The sequence below is a fragment of the Triplophysa dalaica genome, chromosome 21, assembly GCF_015846415.1.
Source record: "Triplophysa dalaica isolate WHDGS20190420 chromosome 21, ASM1584641v1, whole genome shotgun sequence".
NCBI lineage: Eukaryota > Metazoa > Chordata > Actinopteri > Cypriniformes > Nemacheilidae > Triplophysa > Triplophysa dalaica.
The window spans coordinates 3,004,528-3,020,432 of record NC_079562.1 but is presented as its reverse complement, the minus strand read 5'-3'; the positions used below and the strand labels follow the sequence as shown (position 1 = coordinate 3,020,432).

The 15,905-nt window shown below is 40.7% G+C and overlaps 2 protein-coding genes across 4 annotated transcripts; one reads left to right on the top strand and one right to left on the bottom strand.

Moving 5' to 3' along the window:
• Positions 1-2,463: 2,463 nt before the first annotated feature.
• On the top strand, positions 2,464-5,587 carry si:ch211-222l21.1 (prothymosin alpha). 2 transcript variants are annotated; one of them, XM_056734885.1, is made up of 5 exons: positions 2,464-2,656; positions 3,897-3,989; positions 4,329-4,392; positions 4,489-4,577; positions 4,692-5,587. In XM_056734885.1, the coding sequence occupies exons 1-5, from the start codon at positions 2,606-2,608 to the stop codon at positions 4,761-4,763; spliced, it is 369 nt and encodes a 122-aa protein (XP_056590863.1). In that variant the 5' UTR covers positions 2,464-2,605; the 3' UTR covers positions 4,764-5,587. The 2 variants fall into 2 exon arrangements, with proteins under 2 accessions (XP_056590863.1, XP_056590864.1); XM_056734886.1 differs by having other exon boundaries at positions 2,468-2,656; positions 4,492-4,577.
• Positions 5,588-5,991: 404 nt separating this feature from the next.
• slc45a1 (solute carrier family 45 member 1) lies at positions 5,992-14,970 on the bottom strand. Of its 2 annotated transcripts, XM_056734191.1 has the most exons (10): positions 14,730-14,970; positions 13,663-14,114; positions 13,401-13,493; positions 11,907-12,131; positions 10,858-11,750; positions 9,474-9,627; positions 8,777-8,953; positions 8,482-8,687; positions 7,497-7,722; positions 5,992-6,291 (listed from the first exon to the last, which is right to left on the bottom strand). In XM_056734191.1, the coding sequence occupies exons 2-10, from the start codon at positions 14,084-14,086 to the stop codon at positions 6,263-6,265; spliced, it is 2,427 nt and encodes an 808-aa protein (XP_056590169.1). In that variant the 5' UTR covers positions 14,087-14,114; positions 14,730-14,970; the 3' UTR covers positions 5,992-6,262. The 2 variants fall into 2 exon arrangements, with proteins under 2 accessions (XP_056590169.1, XP_056590168.1); XM_056734190.1 differs by lacking the exon at positions 5,992-6,291 and having other exon boundaries at positions 6,681-7,722.
• Positions 14,971-15,905: the final 935 nt, after the last annotated feature.

The window sequence follows — 15,905 nt, the reverse complement described above, 5'->3', positions numbered from 1 at the left end:
TAAAGCAACCACACTTTGCATCACCTGCATGAAAGAGAGAGAGAGAGAGAGAGAGAGAGAGAGAGAGAGAGAACATTGTAACCGAATGCAGCACATGAAAGAAATTTTGAGGATTAGAGGAACATGTTGGCCCATTCTCTTCCTCACATCTCTGGTTATTCTGAGGCTTTCCATCATCAAAGAGTAAACGAAAAACCAGCAGGCAATCGTTGGAATTGTTCCAGTATCCATGGAGACAAATCTAGCTTTGGGCAGGCTGAGAGGAAAAAAACAACAGGAAATGACCTAACAAAGACTCCCTCCTCTCCGATTGCTCCCATTTTCCAGTGGCAGGGAATGAGTAATGCTTGGACAAGAAACCCGAAAAACGGAAAAAAAACGTCTGCTACTTGTCTGGATTTGTACGGCAGAAACATTTTGGGCGGCTGTTTCTGTGCGCTGCATATGGTCTTCGTTTCCCCAATGAAAGAGCCTCTATGTGCCGTGTTCCACTGATTTGACGTCCAAGCACTTTATGAAGATGAATTAATTTGGTAGCACAGCTCTTCACGTCTCCACCTTTTCTGACAACCTGCCAATCTCCAGACAAAAAAGTTATTGAGCCGGTACAATAAAGGCAGTCCAACACTTACATATAATAATGATTTATAATTTGAGCTGTCGGATCAGATTTTGTGGGAAATGTTGGTTTGACATCATTTGACTTAAAAACAAGTATCTAAAGAGAGCCACAATCTGTGTTTTAAAGTGTGTGCGTACGTACATGCGTGTGAAGCATTGGTGTGATGTCATTTAATGTGCTGCTTCTGGTGAGATTCGAAAGGTCATGTCCTCTTAATGTGAACTTTTTTTTCATTAAAATAAATACTATGCTAATACAATATTATTTTCGTTGTTAGTGTAATTCTGTTAAAATATTTTCTCACCTTACAAGTCCTCGAGTTTTTCAAAATATAAGTTCATTTGTTACTGAGATTGTTTAAAAACTCAATGCAAAATTGACTCAAATAGGCCTAAACGACATGTTTTAGTCCCATCCAAATAGGGCTTTATTCAACTTCTCATTGACATTTAAATCAAACTGGAGGGTTTAAATCAGTGGTCTAGTCCTGCATGCACTCCATCTGATAAAACAAAGACTGCATGCTGACCCCTCACAACGCACACCGTATAGGTCCTCACCATCTGTGACCACCAAGTGGGCTTTGTTACCACAGTATGACAGATCTGATGAGGTTCAGATGGGGGGGGTCTTTATCTCAAAGCACAAAGAGAACAAACCTGATAAACCCTGATGTATGGACATTTCAAAGTAAAACATGAATCCTTAATCCATTTTGATGAAAATTAGTCCTAGACTTGTTTATGTTCTACATAAAGGGTACATAAGTGCACGTATTACGTAAGTTTTGACTCATTTCAGCCCCTGAAAAGGGGAACTAGGGTTAAATGTTAACTGCATTTCCTAGTGCAACAGGTAGGCTACTTTCCCTGTGACAGATAGGGGAACGGCTGGGTGGCTTATCTTTTAAACCATAAATCTGTTGGTTATCTGTGCTTATATGTTTGATGGTACGGAATAGACATGTTAGCATCTAAGTGTGACTTCTCATTGTGAATGAAACAGCTGCCTGGTGCGTCTCCATCTGGGACACAATGGCCTCAGAATACAACATGCTAATTAAAACCGGGCTGTAAACAAAGCCTCCTAAGAAGATTGAATTCATCTATGCAGGCAGGCTTGGAGGAAGGTACATAGCAGATACTTGGAGAAATGAGGTCAAAAGAAAGTTTAAGGCAAACGGTTAAAAATGTTATAACTCTGCTCTACAGCTTCTCTACAATATTATTTTTCAAAACCTTGATGTTTGCCATTGTAACAATACCGGTGGAAGTTGTTTTTTTATTCATGGATAAAATACAAAAGACAAGTTTGAACAAAAGCATGTAATACATTATTCAATGTAAATGAATGAGTCGAACAATTTCCAAACAAAACAAACATGCGCACTGTTAATCAATTATTCTGAGTGAAAACAAGACCAAAGGTGGTGAGAATAAAAGGGAAGATACATATAGAAACATAATATTCGCATTTTCATTATCGTATTGTATTGATGTGCAGATTAGTTTACTCGTAACAAATATAATATAGATTTCTTTATTAATTTACATTCATCTTCCAACGACGAAAAGCCCTAAAACAAGTCTCCAACACAAGACTAGCGTAAAGAAATTAAATCGGGGTCACCAGATCCTCCATATAACATTATTTTAAAAGGCCGGGTGAAAGGTAAACGAACGACCCCGCCAATCAGACAGCAAGAGCGCATTATAGGTGGGACGGGCGAAAGGCGGAACTTCGGAAACAATTGGCATTCTCTCCTCCAATCAAATCAAAGGACGGGTTTACGTTCTTGCGCGCACGTCCAATCAGATGTCAGTAAGGTTGCTGCTGCGGTCGACGCGCCTTTCAGTTCTCAGGTTCAGTCGGATTTGATTCACTCTTCCTCCTCACGTCCGACCGTCTCCTACCTCACCTTTGCCCGTACACTTACCACACTTTATTTGGACATTTTTCTTTAAAGTCCCTCTATAAATTACCATGGCTGATACCGCTGTCGACACAACCACCGTCCCCGAAGTCACCGCAAAGGTAAGTTTAATTGACGTTTTACATTTGAGTAGCGTTAAATTGCTTTGTCTGAAAACGCGAAATGCGTCCAGTCAATGAGACACTTTTTGAACTGAAAACGTTATATTTTCCTCACGAATGTATATATGAAGTGCTCAAGAAACCGTTAAATCGCTTTTGTCCTAATGTGGTGATATTCGTCTAAATACCATACCGCTATTGTCTGTTGGTGGCTCGCGCCGTGTCTCGTGCAAAATTACGGATAATTATACAGTAATTAACTTGTTCAAAATAAATGAAATGCAATGATTTGAACGTATTGTGATGTTTGAATGTGACTTGTGTATTCAGCATCGTTCCTCTCAGGGTGACGGGGTGAGTAAAATCGTGAACAGTGTCCCTTTCTTTCTCGTTTTCAATTCTTCTTGGCTCGAGTCGAGGCTCTTGATCTTCGCCGCGCGAATAGGCGGGAACATCTTCCGCCGCGTGCTTAACGGTGTTCGCGCCACCCGCCCCCAGTCTCCTCCGAGCACGTTACACCGGCGCGCGCTCCCGCTTCCTCCCTCCTTTTGTTTCCAGCTCGTCTTGTGAGCGCGCATGCGCGTGTACGATCTCCTCGGGAGAAGAAAGGGGGGCGGACGAGGAGGCGCGAAATAACCCGAAGTGACCCCGACATGTGCGCGCGTACAATAGGTTAAATTGAGAAAGCGTGGAAATGATGGGGGTTGTGGGAAATTTTTACGCGGATTAAGACAGCATGTGTGGTGTCGTGGAAAATAATCGGCCGTTTTATTATAATTAAAGTGAATTAATCGTGATTTGGCGATTAAAAAAAAAACTGAATTACCCTGCTACAAAAATCACTGTTAAAATAGGGCAGCTGTAATGGGGCAGTGGTACATTTGCGGTTACTATGGTTTTACTATAAATACCATAGTTGCACTAAGGTTGCTGTAGTGATACTACGGTAATTTTCACAAAACACAATCTTTTCAAAACTAAGTTATTTAAAACCTGACCTATATATGCTCTTTTTTTACACATCTGCCCTTGGTGTTCCTTTGCCATTTAATGTATTTTAATAGGCATCAAGCCAGCTGGTGTGTGTGGTCTGTGGTTCATCTGTATGTGTGGGTGTAGAAGACGCTCTAGAAAGCAAACTTTCCCCTATAACATGAAAATTCTCCAACGGTGTGCAGTCAACTGCGTCACGATGTCATGAGGTTTATTTATTAACCGACAAACCTTCGCTTCGTTTCAGGAACTGAAAGAAAAGAAGGAGGTGGTTGAAGAGACCAAGGAGGCTGCAAAGGAAAATGGCAGCGAAGAGGCACCTGCCAATGGAAATGGAACAGTGAGTAAGCGTTGAGTATTTCCCAGCAGGCCTTGTGGCTTTTGTCCTGCAGCACTCGCTCGTTGCGCAGGTGTTGGAGGGCCCCTTCCCCCTGCTGCTCTTTGTTTGGGGTTCGAGAACTGACACAGATGCATCTTGCGTGGAGACAGCTTTGGGGCTGCGCATTTTGATGTGTTTTCTCACGAGCTGAGCTGCACGTGGCTTCAATAGTCATTAACATAACTGTCTGGGAAATTATCTGTGATTATGATGACTCTACAGATTATCACAAATCTCCACCTCATCCGGTGAACTTACAGACTTTGTATCGGTTTCACTCATGTTGTTTTCTTTCTGTAGACTAATGGCGCTTCACATGAGAAAGAAGCTCAGGAAGACGAAGAGGGCGGCGAGGATGAGGAAGGTTAGTTTTTATTTAATTTTTTTGCTTTTATCTTCTAATATTTGTGCAAATCCTCCTTAAGAATCTCTAATAAATAATATTTGTGTTTTTGTTAAGCAGCACCAGAAGGAGAGGTAGAGGAGGAGGAGAACGATGCTAAGGAAGAGGCAGACGCACCACCCGTGAAGCGTCCGGCAGAAGAGGAGGTAGGTTTGGGTTAAACTTTCCATACTTAATGTTTTCATACTATTCAGCATCACGGAAGCAGACATGGCCGTTTCCAGCATTCTGACACTCTTATGTTTGCTTGCTTTTTGAAGGAGGTAGTCGAAACAAAGAAACAGAAGACAGAGGAGAACGGAGACTCCAAAAAGGCCGAAGTCAAAGCTTAAGAGTTCCGCCTGCCCTTCAGTAGCTCTGTCTGTATGGTCAATCCGACCTAGTAGAGTTTGTGCTTTCTGTATATTTCACAGACATTCTTTTGCCGCTACAAGACCTTTTTATTGCACTGAGGCCCATAACATCGCAACCTTGTCCCTTTTTGTACGACCTTATTTATTGGTGTAGGACCAACATGTTAGAACCCTGTATCAAAAGAAACGTTTAAGGTTAAGAGTTTACGTTGGCATGAGTTTAACAAGCACACATTCTACTCTGTTATTTGACCAGCGGACACACACACACACAAGCAACTGAAAGCCGAAGGTTCTGTCATTTCCATGAGTAATGTTTCAGATTCATTAAAGACCAAAGATAAGTTTTAAGCTGGGGCTAATATACAATGTTTAACCTGGTTGTGCTGCTAGAAAGTAATCCCACGATTTGGCAGATCAGTTAACATAACAGATGGCTCGTTTATATGAGAAGGTTTCATCGGACAACACCGATCGCCCGTCCCCTTTTCTGACTGGCCTCTAACATGTTAATTAACCCCTTTTTAAATCTTAAACAATTTTGGTCTTTTGTTCCATATGCATTTAAAAGGATTGTATCTTTTCTATCCTTATGTACAGTTTTAGGATTTTTGTTTTATCATTGTGTTTTATATGGGAAGTGCAGAATGCATCTATAACAGAAAACAGTATGGTGGTACTGGTGTTCCTTCAGTCCTTCAAGCAAATCTTTTTTTATGATTGTGTTTTTGGTTGCTTTTTGACCACTGCTTTGTATAGTTTGGTTCAGGATTATAAATAAAATCAGTCTCGTCTTTTTCAAACGACTGCCTCCTGTGTTTTCTTGGTTCTTGAATCTTCTTGAGTTGAAATGAGACTGAACAAGTGCTCGTCTATGGCTTCTTTGCAAATGCATTTGTAGGATTGACCTTGTAACTGGTGTTCAAATGTTTCACGTTGAATGTAAAACCACAATAGCTTTTTGTTATTTTGACTTCCAACAGTTTATATTGCCACTACGCCCTCTGGTGGTCGGGACCGTGTCATTACATTCTAACAAAGTAGTGTACTACTACCCATAGAATACAATCTCGGCCCTTGAACAAATATTAAACGTTTAAAATTCAATGCAACTTTATATTTTCTCACTTTTTTAAGCAAATACCCTCGTTCACTATCTGTTTATGTAGACACGACGGAGGAAGAGAAAGTGATGATTGTTGATTCAGTTCTTTATTAGCTTGAGGTTCCTACCTGGTGAACACGAGTTATTATAAGTTTGATGTTTTCTGCGGCGTGTATTGCACAGCTTCAACGTCACCCCTGACAGGTGTACAGACAGAACAAACAAACAAAAATGATGCATGGCAATACAAGCGCACAGTTAAAAGTGCTCTGATGAAGGGTCCGCATTTGTTGTCCAGAAATGTTGCTCGTCACCAAACAACACGTTTGGCTTGTTCGTCCACATGCGGCCTCTGTTTCCATATTGCAGTCACTCATACAGCAGCCTCAACGTCCGTTCTGCCTGATGATGACAAGAACGACTGTCATTACAACCATTCTGCCAGACCACAGGGAAGCAGGCATGACAGCGTGCGGTCCATGACATGGCTCAGTAAGGCATAAATGTGGCATTTATGGTTTTCTTATATGTCATTGCAGCATCCAACGGTGTCAAGCTACGAGCCATGTTGCGTTATGGCAAACATGCGGAGATCTTCGTATTCATAGTGTGGCTGGGTTTGTGCGTGTATGTAGTATTCTGTAAGAAGAATAAATACAAACCGAGGAACCAATAGACACACACATGTTCTCTGTTTTACTGTCATCCAGTTTGAAACAGAGGCCTGCATAAGGCTTTCCATGCAAACAAACATCGTAAACATTTGGACAAGAACAGAGCGTAGATTTGGGTTGGATATGTGAGAGGGGTTCACTTTTATTAAAAGCATTGAAATTTAACAAGTAGCTGACCAAAAAGACATGTTGAGTGCTAAAAACTGTTTTAGATTCCTCCGTTACGAGGAAGTGACAGTAAAAAACATATCACATATGTACAAGCCGGATGAAATTATTCAGGTGTCACGCGTCTCTGTCGGTACGCCACAAGCTCGCAGTCATGCAGTCGTTGTTGCAGCATGCTAACATTGAGACTGGGATGCATCGTCGCAGATTGCAGCTGTTTTAGCCTCTCTCACATCTCCAGTACTGCATACGTGTGTCGAGTAAGAAGGGGAAATTTGAAGCAAGCGCGAAATCTCTGAACTGTTTGTTTGTGCACAGGGTCCAAAATTGACTTTGAAACACCAGCAAACGGGTGGTTATGAGAGAAAGGCTTTGACAGGTTTCTTTTCAAATATGCCTGTCGGGGAAAACGACAAAATGTCATTGTTTTGCTGTCTTATATTTGTGTCAAAACACATCATGTCTCATTTGAGTGAGTCTGGCCTAACGTCATCCAAAAATGTGATTTAACCTATAAAGACATTTCCTACTGAAGTCCAAGTTGTTTAAAGATGCATGATAGTGGTTGATCTTTAATTTAGACTACCAAAGTCTCGATTTTAATTATTTATTTATTGAACCCTTGCCATGTTTAACTCCTAAAAAAGTTGTGTTTAATTTAATTTTACTTGCCGTGTGTTCATTTTGGACCCTACGTGTACAGTGTGAGAAAACCAATCTAAATGTGCACCAGTAGCGGTTGGGTCTCGCTCAGGGGAGGCTCACCCTCGGGCGGCGGCAAGTGGTACACCACACACAGTGAGGAATACAGGCAGCCCACAAACGACATCAGACTCGAAAAGTACATCACGCCCTGGGCCCCTCCCACCAGCGATGTCAACGGGCCCATCGCCACGGAAACCAAGATCTGTGCCAGGAAGTACTGGCAGCTGAGCAGGGAGATGTCCACCCCCATGCCGCGACGGGTCCCATTCTCGGATGAACCACAGAACTGCAGAGAAGCACACGTGGAGGTCAATGGTACATAAAGCCACATTTAAGAAAGGCCAGAAATGAATCGCATTAGTTTCAATGAAGACGTTAGTGATAATTTGACCCAACCTTGGGTTGAACACAATCCAGAATTATTTTTAATGTGCGTAAAGCACCTCCGCATCAAGTTTTGCTATTGGGACAGGCCCTAACAGGATAAAATGACTAACCATTATAAGAACTTTATCAGTTAACGAGTTTTGTGAAATCTTTATGGGAGTTTCATAAACTGCAAAATATGAATTTCTTAGTATTTTGTTTTTTCAAGTACAAATATCTAAACATTCTTATATAAGATAAGTGTTGTTTCCTGAAAAAATCTCAAAATTACATGAGTTTATGTTTAAAAAAAGTTTTCCTTTCAATCAAGTTTGTTTTTTACTACCCCATTGGTAGACATTTCTCTTCATTTAAGCCCAAACTAACTTAATTTTGAACAATTATTCAAAAAACAAGACTTATGTTGTGATCAGTTGATCAATTGAAACAAGAATGACTTGGGCCCTGTGGCTTCTCAAGAAAGTACATCTCGATTTACGAATGTTTCAATATTTTTACTGGAATTTTTTTTTTGCTGTGTAGCTATTAGTCATCATCTGTTGTTTGTAAGAAAATCAAACTAGTCATTTTATTAACATTTTGTGTTCAACACCATTTTTTAAATGACATCCAAGCTGGTTCATAATGACAGATTTTTTGAGGCTGTTCTTGTTCTCACCTGAGGGCTCTGGTAGTATTCACAGAGCAGAGAGTAAGGCAGCGTGCACAGAGAAGAGAAGAGGACTCCGTACGTCACACACAGAGACAGCACCACGTAAAGGTTGGTGGAGAGCGTGGCCAGTCCTGTGCCCAATCCAAACGCCAGGTAGGCGAAAAAGTACAAAGAACGCAGAGAGAACCTCTCCTCCAGCTTCTCAAGAATGGCTGCAAGATGAAGAAAAGCGTATAAATAAATACTGATGGCAACATTTCTCAATAGATCTCGCAGGTTTCATGTTCACACGTGTGCAGACCTGAATAAAACGCAGCACTGAATGCATAGATGCACATGCCCCAGCAGCCCATACTGACGCCTGCATTGTAGCGCTCGTACGCCTCAGAATCGTGGGGGGCCTTCGGATCGCCACCAAATACCACTTCACCCATGAAGTCAGTGTAGAAGAGCAACATCCCCTCGAATGATAACCAACCTAAAACACACATGGAGCAGATCAAACTAGTGTATTTGTGTGAGGTATAGTTAGCTATTACAGCCTTTTCAGTCTTGTAGCATTTAACTATAAACTAACAAAATACTCATTCCTTTTTATATTCTTTTTCACATTTGAGAAATGACAGTAAACACATCCAAACTACTGAATACAATAAATGTAATCTCTCCTCCAGCTTCTCAAATGTTCATGTCTAAAATTTGCAGAAATGTTTTATAGTCATTTTCTCAAGCACTTGAGGTCTGCGGTTTCCCTCATCGGTACAAAAATACTTTTGAAGAATACAACTTTAGTTTCATAATGAAACAAACCTAAAATGTCGCGCAATTATTATATATTTTACTACAGAACTCATTTCTAACAGGTGATTTTCAGTGAAACACTTCACTGACCCTAAACTTAGTATAGAAAAAACATGCACAAAAGAAAAAAAGGACACTGACATTAGCTTCAGACATTTTGTGTACCAGAAGCTAATGAAATTTCAAACATGTATTACCCAGAAAATGGTTGGTGCACAGGCTTCGTAAACACGGAGGCATCCTGTAGATGGCAGTACAGAGCAGCTTTATTGACATCTGATTGTCTGCTCTCTCTGTAATGCCACTGAGATCACTGTCATATCTCAACCCATTCAGCAATATATTTGCCACCTAAAAATATATACAAACACATGATATGTATTTAAAAAGACTATAACATTAATTTGAATATGTTTCAGAAGATTTATATAGCAATGCACTTTCAAAAAAATGAACCTTTTCTTTCAAAGAATTGCTTGAATATCAATGCCTCATCATGCACTCAATGAATGCATTCTCCAATACATCCTGCTTTTGACCACCATTAGCTAACAGCAGATAATGGAAAGCTAAAGGCTTTTCTGAATATTAAAACCATCCGTTTCAAAAGGAAGTATGTCAGCACTGGAAAGACAACTGCATTCATTTTAAGGTAATAATGATATTGTGAAACAAAAATGCTGATATGTTTTGTAAAGCTATGTTGATTTGTATTTTCAATTCTATACGTTGAGCGGCCAACACGTGATCTCCATCAACATTTATGTCTTAAAGTCCCTGTGAACCGGATGTTGCGATCATCTTAACTTCCGTTTTCAGACACATTTCCGAGTAAAAAAAGTGATTTTAAAGGAGAAAATTAGCGGGCGTGGCTTGCGTGTTTCACTGCGAATTGATTGGATGAGTAAAAACAGCTTTTGTATTGATTTTGAAACGAAACCAGCAGCAGACTGACAGTTGAAGGGGAGGAGTTAACGGATGCTCCTCCAAGCCGTCTCATTTACGTCAGATGGATGATCATTTCAGGGCAGAATTGCATTTTCAGATTTTAACTGAAGATTATGAGGGTACATGAATTTTAATAAGAAAATGGCCGACATTGATTTTACTATAAACGCTGCAATATTTTCATGAAATGATAAGAACCTGTATGACTTTCTTCTACAGAGCACAAAAGAAGATCCCACTAACATCTGTTGTATGAACCCAAAATCACTGATATTTTTCTAAATATCTTTTGTGTTAAAAAAGAGTCATACAAGTTCTTAAATGTAAACTGTTCCTTTAACCACATTATGGTGAATACTTGATGAAGGAATTTTTATTTTTGGGTGAACTGTCTCTTTAAGAAGCTCTCTCTTACTGTTTAGCTAGATTTTTGTTCAAATTAATTTGGATTTTTCTCCCCTTTTTCATTATTAATATACATACAGATTAATTTAAACAAACACTTTTAGTTATTAATTTAAAACTGTTTTTAAAAATAAACATATTATTGAATTTATGCATTATAAGTATCAAGTATTGTGCCAAATTGTGCACACAACTTAAATATGTTTTTTTTTACATGATAAGACAAACCTGTTGACTGAAGGTGACAGTGCGTCTTCGACCGTTCTCCAGCTCATCGCTCGGGTCGATAAGCGGGTCTTCCACTAAGGCCAGACTCTGGGGGCGTTTCAGTATCCCTGAAGTACTTCCTCGATGTGACCCCGAGGCACCCTGCAGGGCTTCATTACACTGCTCTGCAGGTTCAATGGCTTGTTTCTGCTCATTAACTTGCAACTCCTCTATTGCAAACAACTCTCCATTAGCCTGTGAGAGTTTGTTTTGCTGAACTGGTTCATTCGTGCCAAGCCATTGGCTTGATTGGGGGCCTTGAGGTGGAGGCGTTTCCCCTGGCGGCAGAGGCAGAGCCATTACGTCCGATTCTAAAGGCAGCGGAGTCTGCTGTCCAGTGTAGCATTCAATCAATACTCTGTCTATATAAGAGGTGCCAAAGCTGGAAGCGAACTCATTGATCCCCGTAAGCGAGTTGTCTCGGCTGATGAAACTGCCGTATTTGGGGGTGAGAGGACTCAGGGGGGAGATGGGGCTGGTGAGGCCGGCATAGAGCCGTGCGTTGGCGCTGCTTGAATGGCCTAATGGATCCTGGTAGCGGCGACTGGAGAACCGGCTGCTGTATACTGCATCTTCTTCTTCATTGTCCATGTTTGTAGCTGCTCCGGGAGGCGGGGGCGGAGACGGTGGCAGGTGAAGGTTGGGGCTCTTGAGGTTTCGATTGATTCTCGTTTGAGGCTGAAATTGCGGTAGAGGTCGCTCAGGAATACTTGAGAGGGTCATAGCCGTGGCGGCGACGAGGGTGACGCTGGTGAACAGGTATATGACGCGGAGCTGACCGCCCATTGACTTTCCGAACTGGGTTTGGTCCCAGTTAATGCCGCCCACGATGTAGCCGAACCCGCCTCCGAGACCTGCATTACAGAGGCGACAGTCATTTTATTATCTAGACGTATATAGACGTTGAGGTATCACACAGCATGAGAAAAAAAACATTCAAAGTCAGAAGCAACATGGTTCAAAACTTAAATCCGTTGTTGGTAAGTAATAGGCATCTGTTTTACTCGAACCTGCCAGAAGGGCGTGTATGTTCAGTCCTCTGTCCTGGTCCTCCGGGCTACACACATCCATCATGTACGCATGACTGGGGTTATCAGCCGAGTCGGCACTGAAGTCCATCAAAACCACACCACACACCGTCAGCACGATGCCCCACTTATGATCAATGGCGGTGTCCGCCACAGCTGATCCGATATCCCGACCGTTCAGTACCAGTGTGAGACCCATAAGAGCTCCTGGAGACACAACAGATGTAATACAGGTTACATGGAAACACCCCTACAAAAAATAAGCATACTTTAAGATAATTTTATTGAGTTTACCTAAGTACAGTTCAAGAATGTTTTTAAGAATACTTTATGTACTAAGCCAATAGCAGTATACTAGCAATGTACTTGTAAGTGTATTATTTCAACACTATTTGCAACTAAACAGTGGCCTCTTGGTTACTGTTATAAACATAAACTTTTAAGTAAACTTTAAGTTCACAACTAAATTTTATTTTAAACTGAAAGTGAACTTAAGTTTACTGGTACTGAAGTTCACTAGTTTAATACTTTTTAGTTAACAAAAGTCCACTTTGAAGTATATGCTAAATAAACTATCAGTTTAGTAGTTTCTATACTTATTTTCTCTTTGAAATACACTTATAATTGATATATTATTTCTGCATGTAAGTATACTATATACTGTATATTCCCATTTATGTATTAATTTTCATACATGAAATATACATTAAGTGTACTTCAAGTAAATTTAAAGTAAACTTCTATTTTCACTCTATACAAAGAAGATCAGCTTCAGTTTCACGCATAATTTATTTACTATAAGCTATTTCACCCCAAAATGGACTTGCTACTATAAACTGTACATTCATAAGACAGTATGTAAAACTATGTGAAATCTATGTGAATCTAAAAAGTAAACACAACTACAAGCCAAGTATACTTATAATACTTCACTATACTGTACATGCCCATCAAAAGAGTGAAGTAGACTGAAAAAAGTATACTTATTTTTTTTCTTACAGCAGTTCGGACAGAGTTCAGACGGCCATCGACAGTCAAGCAAAACAAATTCATTTTAATGGAGAGCCAAAGCCTTCCGACGATAGTGACCATTGGCGACAGGAAGTGGGCCTGTCTAGCGACATGACAAAGTTGAGATTTGCTCAACTTTATGCAAATGATGAGCGACTTTCGGGAGCGCCTACCAACGGAGCTCACGTTATCCGTCTCTCGTCAGTTAATGCAGGGTTTGTTAATAAACGTTACTAGAGCAACCAAAGCTAGAAACGCCTTTTAACAACCTCGTAGCGGAGACTAGCGAGAGACAAATCTCAACATTGCCGCGTCTCTAGACACGCCCACTTCCTGTCACTCATATCGCCTGCACTCCATTGAAATTAATGGCCTGGCCTAACTGGGTGTTGCTGGCGGTCAAAATGGGGCGATAAAACTTGGAACAGTAGTTGCAACTTTCTCACTTTGTTTGAAATTGCTCACCTATCGCCAAAGCGAAAATAAAAGGTCTCCTGCGACCAAAACGAGATGTACATCGATCGCTCCAGGCTCCAAGGAAAGGCTGCACCAAAAATCCTGAGAAATACGAAAGAAAACAGAACAAAAAACACATTTCGGATCATACGGTACCTTCTACTGTAGGATGAGGAAAGCAGAGTGATTTAATAATGGGGTTCTTTTTTCACCTCAATCTAACTGGTTAACTGCTGGCTTAACAAATGTAAAAAAATATATAGTCGCTTACCTAAAATTGGACTGATAAACCATACAAGACTGTAGAACTGATCGGGCAGCCCCATCTGTAGAAGTACAGGTGTGACGTACGCCGTCTCCATAGCGTAACTGAACTCAATACCAAACAGAACGCATCCATTGAAGAGAAGCTCATTGAACGTGCGTCTCGGAGGCAGCTCGCTCAAGTCCAGCTGTTCCAGAGGGCACGGGGTGTTCGGAGGTGGAGGCGGAGACGGTCCAATCAGTTTCCTTCGTTTGGGGTGCCTCTGGAAGTTGTTTGCTCTGTGACTGAGGTGCCGCGTTGTGGATGATGGGAAACTAGACGTCTTGGACAGCGTTGGTCTCCATGTGCCGTCCTGGGCGGTCCCAAACTTCCCCCCTGGAGGACTGGACAACAAGGGGTCGCTCGGGGTGCCCATTCCGGGAGATGACATTGCACTAAGCCCTTAGTTCCAACTCACACTGAGAAATCCAGAGGGGGGAAAGAGTCAATGAAAAATTCAAGGAAAGCAATCGATCACCTCTTAAGCACACGGGCAGCCCAGAGAACACTTGGGTCGTGATGACATTGCCTTTTTGTTGGGCAAATAAACAAGACAATCATGTGTGGAGCCATGCAAAGTGTCAGAAAGGAGGTTTCAAAATTAAATTAGCAAAGCAGTTACAAAAACGGCATTGAGGTCAGTTATATGACACTTCCCCTCGTGCACACGATGTACTGCAACCCATGCGCAGCTCTCCTGTCATGATGCGCATTGCACATGTGGTCTGCCCATAGCTGAGAAGGCAAAACGAACAACTGCTGTTTTTTCTTCACACTTCTGAGAAATATACCATGTTTCTGGTGACCTCTATCGCTTTTTTAACGCATGCATGAACAAAATCCTTTATTCATAACAGTGTTTAATAATAGATGAAATGCTTGGAGAGGTAAACGTGTTTACGTTTTTTTCTCGGACCAAACTGTGCAGTTCGGTGGAAACATAATTTTAAAATAATTTGCATACAGGGTGAAGATTATACGACGGATACTCATTGTTCTTTGTGAAGGCATGCAAAGGCAAACACAAATAGTACCTTTGTCGGGAATGCTTTTCATGTGTTACTGCACGAGGTAGGGTCGACGTGAAAACGGCACACTGAACGACACATCATGTGGACGCTGCTTGTTAAGGTTTCATATTTTTGTGCCTTTTTTGGCGCAGTCATCTCTCAGTTGTTATCACTCGTCTCTGGTCTTCCCCGGTTCTTGAATCTTTCCACCTCCCGTCCGTCGGCTATCCCTTGTGACGTCACGGTATGGCCCCGCCCGTGCATCGATCTGCAGCATCAGCAACACTCGGACTTATGAATACATGTCTTTAAAACTCATATAGTATCTTGTATATTAAATGTTAAACATTTTTAAAAAGTGTATTATGTTTATTTATTTGATTGATTCACAATAACCACATGATACAAATCGATTCAATATTATAGGAAAAGGTACACAGATATACATATATATACAAATTTTATTTCAATTTTAGAGATTTTATATTAGTATAGGGTAGCTGAAATGAAAGCCCATTTTATTGTTTAATTAAATTATTTTTACCTTTTTACTTTCTACAAAAGAATATTCAAAAGAAGTAAAGAACAATAATACTATTTTCTAAACAAAAATACTATATTGATAATTTTGTGTACATTTTTGGATGGAAATTAATACCGAGTCTGAAATGATTAACCTTTAAAGATAAACCACACCCTAATCGATGGATTGTGTGTGGACCTTGAGTCTAAATCAAAGCCAAAAGGAAAGCCTGCAACCTTCAGTCAAAAACGCGTAACGTCCAATGCTAACCCCGTTACGCAAAAGGAGACCAGAGACAGTTTATTTTAATGGATGTCAATGGAAGAGAAGCCTCACTACACTGAATAAATCGCTTTTGGAGAAAACAGCTGTTCATTTAAGGAATCGAGTGTCTGTCCGTTAATATTCAACATGCTTTGGTTGGTTGGTAACGATATGTAGATGTTGAATGTTGCGACAGGCAGGACTCACTTACGCCATTATTATCATAGATTGAACGATGGATTTCAGGTGTCAGCTGTTATGAGAAAACTTGACCTGCAATAACTAAAACTGCAAATTGTATGAAAAAAAGACACGAGGAATGTAAAATATTATATTTTTTGTTAAATGAAAATTAAACGTTTCAACAAATACATTTGACATGTGATGGCTTGACTGTTGCGTTGATCATAACA

Excerpts from the sequence above, each read along its gene's own strand:
- si:ch211-222l21.1 (XM_056734885.1), top strand. The coding sequence starts at position 2,606 with ATGGCTGATACCGCTGTCGACACAACCACCGTCCCCGAAGTCACCGCA. Across the intron at positions 2,657-3,896 it reads TCCCCGAAGTCACCGCAAAG|GAACTGAAAGAAAAGAAGGA; the intron begins GTAAGTTTAATT and ends GCTTCGTTTCAG. Across the intron at positions 4,393-4,488 it reads GGGCGGCGAGGATGAGGAAG|CAGCACCAGAAGGAGAGGTA; the intron begins GTTAGTTTTTAT and ends GTTTTTGTTAAG.
- slc45a1 (XM_056734190.1), bottom strand. The coding sequence starts at position 14,086 with ATGTCATCTCCCGGAATGGGCACCCCGAGCGACCCCTTGTTGTCCAGT. Across the intron at positions 12,132-13,400 it reads TATTTTCGCTTTGGCGATAG|GAGCTCTTATGGGTCTCACA; the intron begins GTGAGCAATTTC and ends TTGTGTCTCCAG. Across the intron at positions 7,723-8,481 it reads AATACTACCAGAGCCCTCAG|TTCTGTGGTTCATCCGAGAA; the intron begins GTGAGAACAAGA and ends GCTTCTCTGCAG.